This window comes from Hyperoodon ampullatus, assembly GCF_949752795.1.
Source record: "Hyperoodon ampullatus genome assembly, chromosome: 1".
Classification (NCBI taxonomy): domain Eukaryota; kingdom Metazoa; phylum Chordata; class Mammalia; order Artiodactyla; family Ziphiidae; genus Hyperoodon; species Hyperoodon ampullatus.
The window spans coordinates 68,549,248-68,562,745 of NC_136914.1; the positions used below are offsets into that span (position 1 = coordinate 68,549,248).

At 50.6% G+C, this 13,498-nt stretch overlaps 1 protein-coding gene across 3 annotated transcripts in view; it reads left to right on the plus strand.

Annotated features, from left to right (window-relative positions):
- Positions 1-1,655: 1,655 nt before the first annotated feature.
- Positions 1,656-13,498, plus strand: part of SH2D4B (SH2 domain containing 4B) — a gene marked incomplete at its 5' end in the record, with an annotated part of 75,366 nt that continues 63,523 nt past the window's right edge. For 2 of the 3 annotated variants that reach the window (XM_079705408.1, XM_079705409.1), the window contains one exon: positions 1,671-1,854. In XM_079705408.1, the coding sequence (XP_079561534.1) occupies positions 1,671-1,854 (184 nt within the window). Of the gene's footprint in view, positions 1,855-13,498 lie in introns of all 3 variants that reach the window. The other variant, XM_079705407.1, reaches the window with a different exon arrangement.

Consider the following 13,498-nt stretch of genomic DNA (forward strand, 5'->3'; position numbering starts at 1 on the left):
CAGGGCTCCCACTCAGCCACAGTTAGGACAAGGGAGATTAGAGCTGTGCCGGAGGCTGGGATGGGCTCAGTCTAAGAAACTGAGCGAGCCGGGACGCCGAGCCCTGAAAAGTCTTTGGTGGGGAGGAGAGAGAAGAGGGCAGGTGGGGTCCAGGGCCACAGCGCTGCATGGCAAGAGCCTCTGCGTGGAGCCTCCAAGGTCTGGGTCACACGGGGACAAGCCAGCCAGACCTGGGGGAGGGCAGCCTGGCCCTCCGCACTTCTTGTGACCCCGTGGGATTAAAGCTCATCTGAACTCACTTAATCCTTACTGTTGTGGGTCAACCTTGCAGGAGAAGACCGCCTACTCACACCTGGGTTCCATCACTTTTGGGTGCCTGATCCACCTTTAGTCCTTATGGGGAGGGAAGGGGACATGAAGGTCACCAGCCCAACTAGGCCACAGTGCTACAAACCATCAAAAGATTCACAGTATCCAGTGGTTGTCATATTTGAAAGTTGGATGGAGTCCCAGGGTGGGTAGCCATCAGCAAGTTGCTTACCTTCTCTGAACCCCAGTTTGAATACAGGGGCAGCTGAGAGTAGCTCTGAGCAGCTGTTAGGGTGAACTTTGGGTCTCAGCATGAGCAGCACCTACCCATCCTCACGGCCAAAGACAGGTGGGTTCCCTCCAAGCAGAAAGCAACATCCTGCTCTGTCCAGGGTGCTTCACATTCAGGGCATGGAGAGGACAGAGAAGACACACTTGCATTCTTTGTGATCATCTCCAGGTACTTGCAACAACAACAAAAAGATAAGCAACAACAAAAAGATAAGCAACAACAAAAATTGACCCCAAATTGAGGGTTAATCTGTCAGCACATGCATAGCCTTAGAACCTCATTATAGGGAAAAGGCAGAGGATGTCTGCCTCCTTCATGTCCTTGAATTCCATGATCAAGCCCCTCAGGTGTCCCTACTGATTCTATTTTGCTTTCTTCCTTGGCTGCAACACAGAAAGAAGGAAAGCTCTTTTCTCCTCCAAGGCCGAGTGTTAGAAGCATTACCTCAGTAGCCCAACGTCCTGGAAAAGAGGAAGATTGGCAACGATGGAGCAGGTAGAGTGAGAGGCCGGGCAGCCTAGAAGCTCCTGGCTGGCTCCTCTGGCCTGTTTGACGTTGGCTCAAAAAACATGGAATTAATAGGCAAAGCTGCCTCCTCCTCCTCCTCTTACCTGCGGAGGAGAGATCGGTTCCCGGTTGGCTGGGGCAGTGTCATTGATATAGCTGGTGTCATCGTTACCTTCCACAAACAGATCACTCGACACCTGCCAGGGCCGGGCCTGAGTTTTGCCCGCAGAGCTGGAGGCTTTCACTCTCCCATTGTCCCAGAGGCCAGGGGAGGTCAAGACACAGGCTTTGCTGGGATGTGGCTCTTGGTGACCTAGTAGAAGGACTGGACAGCTCCTGGTGCTGGATCCCCCTTGCAGGTCCTGGCTGCCTCTTTGCTTCCTGCTGCCTGATCCCTGTGGCTGTCCTGGGCAGAGGAGATGAATTCGTGGCTGGCCGGGAGCTGAGGCAGAGCGATGGTGCTGCATGGAGAAGGCGCTCTGGGAGTGACCCTGGTGTGAGGAGCTAGGGGTGAAGAGTGGCCTGGGGTGTCCCTCCTGGCGTGTGCATCCCAGGTGACACCATGCTGCAGCAGATCCTGCACGACATGTACATCGACCCCGAGCTCCTGGCCGAGCTCAGTGATGTGCAGAAGCACATCCTCTTCTACAAAATGCGAGAGGAGCAGCTGAGACGCTGGAGGGAGCGTGAGGCTTGGGAGGCCCTGGCCCAGGTCGAGGGCCTCAGGCCCCCCAAGGTCAAGCGAGGTATGTGGGTGGGAGTCACCAAGGGGCTGACCCCTGGCCTCCCGGGAGGTAGAAAAGTTGTCGATGTCAGGCTATGTTCTTCTTTAAAATGGGCACTGGTGTGATGAGGGCTGGGGGCTTGAAACCCTTGTTCTGTGAGCATCCCGTCCCATTAGCCTGGGCGTCTATCTTTTGACCAGGTCTGTAGGGCTCCAAGGCTGCTCAGGGAACTGCCTGGGGGCCCTGATGGCATTGGCGCACGGGGACTTGCTTTGTCTTGTTGTGGACGGCCCAGGTTCTGGGAAGACACCACTGGGATCTCAGACTGTGCTCAGACCCTGTTGGTGACTGCCTGGTGGGTAGAGGCCATGTTCTTGAACCTCACCAGTGGTTCTGGACAGAGGGCCAGGGTGCAGCAAAGACACATCGCCCCTCCCTCACGTGTGTGTGCGGCATAGTGGTTCCGGCATAGTGGTTCCAGCACAGTGCCCGTGCCCCTCCTCCCTGTCCTTGTGTGAGAGGATGCTTTGGGTTGTGCTGGAGCCCCAGTGGGCCTCTGGAGAGAGGGTGTCAGGGAAGGTCCTGTGCTGAGAGTGACCACCCCCGATGGCAATAGCAACTGCAGACAAGAAGCAAGGGTTCAACCCACGTTTCAGGTGGTTATTCTGCAGTGACGTGCCAGTCAAGGCCGTCACTGGGGTGCCTGTGAGTGAAGGCGCACCTGAAGCAGGCAGGCTGCTGAGTTGTTGCAGGACTCAAGATCCTGCTGGGGAGGGCACTTTATGTGGATGCTGCACTTCACAGTTTGCAAAGCCCATTCATCTTCTCTCTCGTTCACTCCCCACAACAACCCTCCTCTTGGTCTCCATACTGTTGACCAGAGTGAAGTGCAGACTTGATCTGTTTGTAAGTTTTCAGTCCAGGACAAAGTCCTGTTTCTGGACTGGACATACAGGCCCCTTGGTGACCTGGCTCCCTCTCTCTACCCCAGGCTCACTGCTAGACAGCCCCTGCCATGTGCCATAGGCCACGCTGGCACCCATCTGGACATCTTGCTCTAGCCTCTGTCTTTACACATGTGAGTCTTCCCGTTGGGAATGTTCTCCCACGTTCATCCTCCTGACAAAGTCCCTCAGTTCTAGTCCCTGCCTCCTGGAGTCTCTTGGGGATGCTCCTGGCATAGGGAAGTACTTGCTCCTTGGCACGTAGGACCCGTCTTTGCCCTAGCACTTGCCACACTGTCAGTGTCATTCATCGTCTGCTTGCCTGGCTCTCCCAGGGGACTCAAAGCCACAGGAGTGAGCACATCCTCCATTCTGTCTTCCATCCTTGGGTCTAGCACAGAGCTGGCACAGAGCGTGGAATCCCCTTTTGAACAAGACACAGTAGGACCCCAAGGAGGGAGAGCTATGACTTGACTGCATGTGGCTGGTGCCAAGGGTGGGGCTGCAGTGGCAGCTGCATCACTGAAAATCACAGGCTGCCTTTCCTGCCCCACCCGGCCTGAGCCCTGGGGCCTCATGTTGTCTGTCAGGTGGCTCTTCTGCGAGGAGGACAGACGCCTAAACCTTTAACTGCAAAAATGTTTTTACGGCGATTTGTCACACATTGACATCTACATTTTCGAGTATAAATTATACATTAAACTCATTCGGGTTTCTGGTGCAGAAGACTCTTTTCCAGATAATTAATTTTCCGATTTATAAAGCATGGATAAGAGGAGGAGTGTGTGTATTCCAGGTCGGGATCCCGCTCAGATCTCAGCTCTTTACTTCAGTCCTGGTGTGGAGCTGGGCAGATGGGGAAGCCCTGAGGGGCAGGCGCGGCCCCAGAGGCTGAAGAGCTTCTTACTGTGGGCCTGGTGTGCACAGTGCCTGCTTCCTGTCCTAGGATCACAGTGAAGGGTTGCAACAACCCTCCACCTGGTCTGGGACCTTTAATATTTACCATGTGCCTGTCCTCACTGAATGCCCCCATAGCCCTGTGACCCCATCTCAGATGAGGAAGCCACTGCTCACAGAGGTGACACAATCCATCCAAAGTCACCTAGCTGCTAAGAATGGAGACGGGATGTACACCCCGTGACTTTGACCTTGGTCCAGTGGCTGATGTTTTTCTACTCATTCACTTCTGAACTTGGGACTTCCATTCAATGGATGATCTATTCATGTGTTCATTTGTTCATTCATTCATTTATTCATTCAATCCCTTAGCCAACATTACTAAGCGCTGACCTTGGTGAACTGGACAGAGCTTTGGCCCTTGAGTCCATGGGTAGATAGATCAGATCCCAGGGAACATGCCAATGGGAGTGCCAGGAGGGTGGCCTGGGGCAAAGCAGCCGCACAGGAGCTCAGGACAGTGGGTGTGGGGACAGACTCCATGGGCTGGGTCTTTTCTCTTCCTTCCTTTCACAGGCACTTCCTTCCCAGCTTTTGCCTCCCTCCTTCCAATCTGTCCTGAAGGAAGCATCTGCTGTGTCCTGTTGTGTGTGCCAGCCCCTTGGGATCCCTGAGCACAACTTACTCAGTTCCGGTCAGACTGGAATGACCTTGCACCTCCTCCTGTCCATCCATCTCCCCAGTCCTGCTTGTCCCCTGAGACCTCTCTCCCACCCTCTCTCTTCTGAGGACACTTCCCATCCCCTAGCAGGCCTGACCTTGCTGTCCTGAGGGCTCAACCAGGCAAGGTGCACCCTGTCTCTGAGAACTTCTGTGCTTCTCCTGCAGAGGGTAGGTGTAAACACTGGTGATAGGGGTTATTCCAGTTTACAGAACCTCAGGGGCTGTATTGGTCCTGGGACACACATTTGGGGTCCACAGAAGTAAGCTGGGGTGAAAGATGACGGTCGTGGCTGGGCACACGTCACTCCCCCGACCATGCAGGTGTGTCTTTTTGTTTTCACTTTATATTTTGCTGAGAAGCTTCTGGTGTTCTGCCCTGTCATGGAAGATACAGACCCTCAGCTTACATTGTTTTCCCATCTGCCGTCATGTTTGCTGTTTGTCACATTTCTGACAAAACTGAGGTCCAGCGGGAATTTGTGTTGTTTGCTGAGACTCTGGGAAGGCGGTTATCACATTACATTCTCCTTAGATTTAAGCCACGCCCATCCAGCATTACCATGACCTTCAACATCGTTTCCCCTTTTCGTGCCCTTTTGCCACCGCAGGAACCCACACCCCGTGTGAGGAGCTTCAGCCTTTACAACCCTTGGCCCCTTCTGGGCTGGCCCAGTTATCCCAGGTTTTGGGGGCTGGAGCTGGGTGTTGCCTGGGACACAGGACTCAGGACACATGTGTTCCTACTGCTGTTGTGACCCAGGAAGCTTCCCTGCCTGGTCTTGCTGGCTCCACTGTGATTGGCAGTCTCTGTCAGTGTTAAATTGGTTCCTCAGTGACCACCTTCTTATCCATCTGGATGTCATCTGCCTGGGAACAAGACCTCTTTCCCCACCCTCCTTCCTGCTTTCTTCTCTAACGTGGCTGACACTGGCCACGCCACAAACCAAACCTGCAGCCTCATAGAGGTGCCTTATTCTCACCCTCACAGCCAGCCCTGTGCCTGCCCCAGTCCAGCCTGTGGAGGGCTCTAAGTCCAGCTGTCCAGCCCTCACTGCTTCCATTCCCCACAGCTGGGGTCAAGAGGCACCTCCCACCTGCTAGTCCCGCCTCTCTCTGCCCGCCCAGCCTGTGGCGCTCCCACAAGCAGCCCTGACCTGGGGCTGGAGGGAGACACCCGATCCAGCATCTTGTCTCAGCTCTCAGCCACTCCCACTGGGCATCTGCCCTGGACTGGGTGCCCCGGCGGGCCTGGTCCATGCTCTAATGAAAGCTGTGTGACACAGTCCTTCTCACTGGGCATCTGCCTTCTCTCTGTTTCCTGGGAACCATCCAGTAACCACGGCAACCTTGCCTGCTGGGCCCAGGCCCTCCTAGCCTCGGTGTGTTTCCTTTCCGGGCATGGGAAGCAGTACTTGCCTGCAGACATTCCCGGTGCACCCATGTTCTCAGTGGTCCCCTGCCTCAGGCTCACGCCCTACGACTTTTCTCCCCAGAGCAGCCAAAGTGTCCTTTTTTTTTGCGGTACGCGGGCCTCTCACTGTTGTGGCCTCTCTCGTTGCGGAGCACAGGCTCCGGACGCGCAGGCTCAGCGGCCATAGCTCACAGACCCAGCCGCTCCGCAGCATGTGGGATCTTCCCGGACCGGGGCACGAACCCGTGTCCCCTGCATCGGCAGGCGGACTCTCAACCACTGCGCCACCAGGGAAGCCCCAAAGTGTCCTTTTAACACACTGATTAGCTCAGGCATCTCCCTGCCTCCGTTGCTTCCACTGCACTCAAAGAAACACGAATGCTTTTCGGGGGCCTCTGCCTACTTTCCAACCCGATTTCCACCCTTTTGGGTCCCTCTGTGTGGAATGCTCTTTTCCCAAATCCTCATGAGGCTGGGTCCTCCCCCTCATTCATTTCTCAGTTAGATGTTGAGCTCTTCACTGACTACCCGCTCTCAAGGACCCCACCCCAGTCTCTCTCTCTTACAACGTCTGGCCTGATTTCCTTCAAAGCACTTACCACATCTGAAAGTATCGTGTTTTTGTTGTTGTTGTTGTTTGTGGTAAGAAAACACAACATAAAATTTACCATTTTAACCATTTTAAAGTGTGCGATCCAGTGACATTTAGTACATTCAAAATGTTGTGCAACCACCACCTCTATCATTTTCATCCCCCCAAAAGGAAAGACCGTATCCTTTAAACGGTCACTCCGCATCCTCTCCTCCCCCAGCCCCTGGCAATCACTGATGTGCTTTCTGTCTCTCTTTGTTGTCGTCATCTTCCTCTTTTTTCATGTATCTGTTTGCTTGTTTATGGTCTATCTCCTCCGTTAGTCTGCACGTGCCATGACACCATGACTGCGGCTGCTTTGCCTCCATCCCAGCGTCTGGAACAAGGCTGAAAGATATGGTTGGGGGGCAGCTGTGGGCAGGGAGCTGCTAAGACCGTTGCATGCATGGTGTGTCAGTGGGGCTTGATAGAAGAGACGGGTATCAAAGGATTTCCCTTTTGAGTAGAAGACTGTGAGCTGTGCAGTGTGACCCCTTCCCTAGACCTTGAAAATCTTCAGTAAAAGTCTAAAAATCCCAGTATACTTGTGTTTTGGGATATATTGTAGAAGCTGAACTGCAATCTATAATATATAAGTAATGGCAATTCTGTCACCTTGTCATTCATACTTACAACTCATTTCTTTTTCATTTCTTGTTTTAGGATTTTGGCTTAGATTTTAGTTTGACCAATGCTACTTTTTTCCTTTGCATCCACTTAGTGTACATTTCCCTGTATCTTTTCTCCCCCGCCCCTGCCTTTTGATACCATTTTGTTTTAAGGGAGTCTATTGAAACATGTATATTAAATAGCATATGTTAGTTTAGAACTTATTTTAAAGATATAGTTGAACCCATTTTCTTTATCTTTATCAGGAATGAAACATTATCTACTGCAGATGAGAAACTTAAGGATATTTTAATATCCGTCTCCATGATTTTGTTGGCATAATCAAGAATTTAAAATTTTTTTGTTTACTTATCTTTCAAGACTTATTTTTTTATGCCAATGGTGGTTTCATAATCAAATCATAATAACAGTAATTACTTGGACACTAACTCCACTTTGTATTACTCGTACCCCACATTTTTCCCTCTGAGGGGAAAGTGAGAAACATTTCATTCCCCCTTTGCCCCCTGGTACGAATGCTTTGGCCAACCCAGCAGCACACCCCTTGCTGTTCAGATTCTCAGCATGTCACACAGAAGTTATTAAACATCAAGGGAAATCCACATTTGAAACCGTCTCCTGCACCGTCCCTGTTCTTGCTGTCATATGATGGTAGGCATGCTGATTTTCTTCAACTCCCTTTGTGAATTTTTCTGTTAGTTCCAACAGTTTTCCAGTAGATCCACTTAGAGTGTGGTGACTGTGTAGGAACATTGGGGAATCAGGGGCATGGATGCCCTGGATTTCTGGACTGTAGCTCTTTGGAGCTGTTGTTCATGGCCCCTTTCCTGGGCACAGTGGGACAGTGCTTCTAGGACAGTACCATGGGGGGAGGGGGCTGGGGAATCTAGCCCCCCTGGTTTCTTATGGTGCCGGATTCTCCACCAGTAGTGTCCCATCCCTTCTGTTAAGAAGATGTTTCTTGTCCATATGCAAATATTCAAAGAACAATTCTGTGGGGAGGGAGAATGGTCTTTTTCACAGAGTGTATGTGATGGGGAGAGAAAAAGAGGTGTCTGGCGGTGCGGGAGGGTGTCCAGGGTCCTGTGCAAGGTAGATAAGAGGTTAAAAGTCCCCTGTGGCACAATAATTGCTAAATTGGGGCTGAGTGTGGGTCCGAGGGACCAGTGAAGGCAACAGATGAGCAATGGGGGTGCTGCCCGCTTCCCAGCGAGAGCCGTGGAGTCAGGCAAGAGAAACGTCATGAGAAGTGTATCTGTGGTGACACCAGGCCATCCAGCTGACCCCAGAGAGGTGTCCTAGTGCCCGTCACCTGTAGATAGGCACTGCAGCTCTCAGGGTGTATGTGGGGGGCAGGCAGATCCTGCCTGCTCTTCCAGACTTCCACACCCGAAGGGATGCTCTATTAGCTCATTTCCTGAGGGGCGCAAGGGTGGGAAATGACAGTGTCACAGATCACTTCTCCACCTTTTGGTTGGGTTGATGCTATTTTCAACATGTCTCTAGCTTGGTGGAATAGAACCAAGTCCCCTGGATTTTCATCTTTGGTCTACTGGGTTGACCTTGGAACATCACCTGTGCAGTGGGAATAATAACCCTTCCCCAGCAGTTGTTGGCAGGGTTCAAAAAGCTTCTTCAACAAGTGGGAAAGCTCCTGCCACCATGCGGGGCACATAAGAGCCAAGCCATGTCCACCTCCTTCCTTTCCTTACAGCCTCCGTCTGCCTCTGGTGGCAGATGCCCTTGGAATTTGTTCAGCCTCTTCCTGAATGTTCCCATGGGACCCAGGCTATGGGCTCAGCTCCACCACTTCTAACCTCAGTTTTTCTGGAGTCTCAGGGATGAGGGTGGGGATGGGACTTTTCCTGTGTCATTATTCCTTGTGTGGTTACTTCTTAGGGTAAATTGCAAGAAATTCAGTTATTCTAGTAAAAGGAGACTCTTGGTTCTTGGATGCTGATAAGCTTTCCTACAGGTGAAGCAAAGATGTGGCATTATGGGGGATGGGAGGACTAGTCCGTGGGGAATTGCATAGTGTATGGCCTGGGACCACCCTGGTTGTGACTGTGCAGCTGGGTGTGGGACCCCTTAGGGCGTGGAGAGAGGGGCTAGGGGCCAGACCACTACCCCCGCCTGGACTCTGAGACCCAGTGTGGGCCTTGCATGCAGTTGATGCTCTGCCCAGGCATGTGGAATTGACCTTGAGGGGGAGAGCCCACTTTCTGCCTCCTCAGCCCCATTCAGCCTCCATATGGTGGGCAGAAAGGTGGGGCAGCAGTGCTGGTGAGCGAGGTCCACCGTGGTACAGTCTCAGCATCGCTGAGGGGTGTCACTCTGCTTCCCTGCAGCTCAGTTCCTTCTTCCGTGAAGAGGGAAGGGCTTTCTGGGTGGCTGTAAGACTGAAGGAGCCACTGTGCAAAGTTCCCACGCTGGCCCTGGCTGGGGGCCTCTGCAGCCCACCAGCTCACTCCCTTTCCTCCCTGCCTTCCCTCAGCCGGCGCTGTGGTTCTGGCCGAGGCAGCTCTGCCAGCATTCACGGCTCCCTGTCTCCAGTGCCAGCATTTGCAGAAGCTGCAAAGCCCCAGACTCACCAGGCGGGCAGTGGGAGGAGCCAGGCAGAAGCTGCCACAAGAGCATGTGGTGCTCTTCGTGCCCAGCAGGTGTGGGTGTCCCCAGGGGTGAGAGTGCAGTTTTCTTGGCTGTGGAGGGAGATCAGCCTTATGTGGAGCCCTTAACCGTCAGCTCTGAGCATCCTGTATCTAGAAGGAGAGAACTGAAGGTGTGGCCTTGTCCAGCTGAAGGCCTTTGGTAGGGGAGCGTGGAGGGGTTCCCAGAGAGTAGGCTCAGGTTCTGGAAGCTAAGGAAGAAGGGCCAGGGCTGCAGGAAAAATGAAGCCTCAGAGCAGCTGCATTCTTTGGAATGAAGGAGAACTCACCCAGATGGAACGCCTTGCCTCCTGTGTGTCTGACCTGTCCTGGGCCCTTTAAGTGCCTGTTTATCCCACCTCCTTAGGGACCTGAGGTTGAGTCCTTTGTATTTCACGAAATCTAAGATGCCATAGCTTGAAAGACACACTATTTTTATATATTACTAAGAAAACTGTAAATTAAACCATGATACACCATGGTTTGTAAGATACATCCTGATTTCAGAAATGTTAAGGTGTGTGTCTTCAAATTAATGAAATATGTTATTATCTCTGTTTGAGTCGAGGTGGAGTTGGAATCGGGTCCAGGCCTGCTGGGGCTCCAGTGCCCCCCACTGCAGTGCACGCATCTCCCTCCTCCTCACAGCTGCTCCCATGGTGAAATGACATATTCCAGGTGATTAAAGACCAGTGCAGAAAAAGCAAAAACAAAATCATAGAAGTAATCAAAGAAAATATGAGAGAATAGTGGGGAGAGTGAAGGTGTTCTTAAAATAAGATACAGCAAGAAAAATAAAAGGAAAAATAAAGATAAATATGACTAGATTTTAAAAATCTTCTTGATAAAAGACACCAAACGGAGTTTAAAAAGAGAACAAAGCAGGAGGTAAATGAGAGAAAAATATCTGCAACATTTATAACAGGCAAAGGACTTGTATCCAGAGAATAAAGAAACTTCCTAAGTCAGTTAGCAGAAGACAAACAGTAGAAAAATGGGGTAGATATGAACAAGCCATTCACAGGAGTGCAACTTCGAGTCACAATGACCATGTGGAAAGGTGTTCATTCTCACTAGCAAACTATCAGTACATCACTGCAAATTAAAACAATAATACTAGCAAAAGTTAAAGAAGTTTGCTAGTAGTAATGTTGATGTGGATCCAGCGAAAGAGATACTCTGTCTCCTGCATGGCTGTGGAGGGACAGATTTTCTGCAGGTTCCTGAGGAGCTTGGGCCCACGGGGATGGGTTTCTCCTGTCCCTGCAACTTTCTCCCGGCTGCTGCCAAAAGCCCATGGGCTGTGTATTATTATTATTTTTTTAAAATTTTTATTGGAGTGTGGATGGTTTACAATGTTGTGTTAGTTTCAGGTGTGCAGCAAAGTGAATCAGTTATACTTATATCCACTCTTTTTTAGATTCTTTTCCCATATAGGTCATCAGAGTATTGAGTAGAGTTCCCTGTGCTATACAGTAGGTCCTTATTAGTTATCTATTTGTTTTGTTTTGTTTTGTTTTTGCGGTACGTGGGCTTCTCACTGTTGCGGCCTCGCCCGTTGCGGAGCACAGGCTCCATACGCGCAGGCTCAGCGGCCATGGCTCACGGGCCCAGCCGCTCCGCGGCATGTGGGATCCTCCCGGACCGGGGCACGAACCCGTGTCCCCTGCATCGGCAGGCGGACTCTCAACCACTGCGCCACCAGGGAAGCCTAGTTATCTATTTTATATATATAGTAGTGTGTATATGTCAGTCCCAATCTCCCAATTTATTCCTCTCCCCCTTTCGCCCCTGGTAACCATACGTTTGTTTTCTACAGCCCATGGGCTCTTTAAACAGAGTTTTGCTCAGCTCTGGCTGGAGGGAAGCCCTTCTCCTGACTGTTGCAAGGCCCCAGCTGGGGATGCTGGGCTGAGCTGCCCGGGTGTAATTTCCTCCCCTTGCTTCAGGGGTGATCATGCCTGCCACCTCCCTCCTTCCCTAACTGTCCACCTCACTGCTTCCCTTTGCACCTGGAGGTCAGCAGGGGCAGTTTCTGAGAAAGGCCACCAGCTGGTTATCTCCTGACTCCCTGTAACCTGATGCCAGGTCTCAGCCCCACTCAGGGGAGCCGGGCTGAAGCAGCAGGTTGCAGGTGGCTGCCTACCCCTCTGTTACCTCTCCCAGTGGCTAGAAGCAACGCTGCTTTCCAGGTTTTTCAAACATAAAAACTAGCAAAGCTTCCTAGGATTCTTGCATTTGGAACCAGATTTTGCATTCAACTTTGGGGTTTAAATTCTTTGGGTACATTTCCACACCTGTTTCCCTCATGTCCTTTCAAAATGACAGGGCCTCAGGGAGCATTTATTTTTATCCTATCATCTCACAGATGTGCTTATTATCTGGCCACCACGGTTGGGTTCTCAATACACACCATAAATGATTTCAAACATTTGAAATTTAATGGCTGAGAATGTAGTCAACCTTGTTTCTGTGTGCACTTGATAAAGAAAGTATTCTGCTGTAGTGTGGAGTGTGCTATAGACGTCAGTTAGGTTAAGTTGGTCAATATGTTGTTTAGACCTCTATAACCTAACTGATTTTTTTCCCTATAAGTTACCTTATCATATAAATTACCAGGAGAGTTTTTGTTGTCACAAACAGCTTTATTGAGATATAATTCATATACCATACAAGTCACCCATTTAAAGTGTACACAAGTCACCCATTTAATGTGTACAACTAAATGGTTTTTAATATATTCACAGAGATGTGCAGCCATCACCACAGTCAATTTTGGAATATTTTTATCACCTCAAGAAAACCCATACACTTTAACTAGTACCTGCCAGACCCCTTTCTCCCTGCTCCAGCCCTTAGCAACCACTAATCTACTTTTTTTTTTTTTCTGCACTGGGTCTTCATTGCTTCGAGTGGGCTTTCTCTAGTTGCGTCAAGTGGGGGCTACTCTTTGTTGCGATGCACGAGCTTCTCATTATGGTGGCTTCTCTTGTTGCAGAGCACGGGCTGTAGGCGTGCAGGCTTCAGTAGTTGTGGCATGCAGGCTTAGTTGCTCCGTATGGGATCTTCCTGGACCAGGGATCGAACCCATGTCCCCTACATTGGCAGGTGGATTCTTAACCACTGTGCCACCAAGGAAGTCCACTGCTAATCTACTTTATGTCTCTATGGATTTTCCTATTCTGGACTTTCATATGAGTGGAATAATATAATATTGGACTTTTGTGACTGGCTTCTTGCACTTAGCATAATGTTTTCAAGGTCCTTGCACTAAGCATAATGTTTTCAAGGTCCATCCACAATGTAGCATGTATCAGTATCATTCTTTTTTTATGGCTGAATAATATTCCATTATATGGATGTACCACATTTTGTCCATTTATCGCTTTTTTTTTTTTTGCGGTATGCGGGCCTCTCACTGTTGTCACCTCTCCCGTTGTGGAGCACAGGCTCCAGACGCGCAGGCTCAGCGGCCATGACTCACGGGCCCAGCCACTCCGTGGCATGTGAGATCTTCCTGGACCAGGACACGAACCCGTGTCACCTGCATTGGCAGGCGGACTCTCAACCACTGCGCCACCAGGGAAGCCCCCTGTCCATTTATCTCTTAATGGACATTTGGGTTGTTTTCACTTTTGGCTATTATGAATAATGCTTCTATAAACATTCACATACAAGTTTTTGTGTGGATGTATGTTTTCATTTCTATTGGGTGTGTACCTACGAGTGGAATTGCTGGATCATTTGATAACTTTATGTTTAATAACTTGAAGAATTGGCAGGT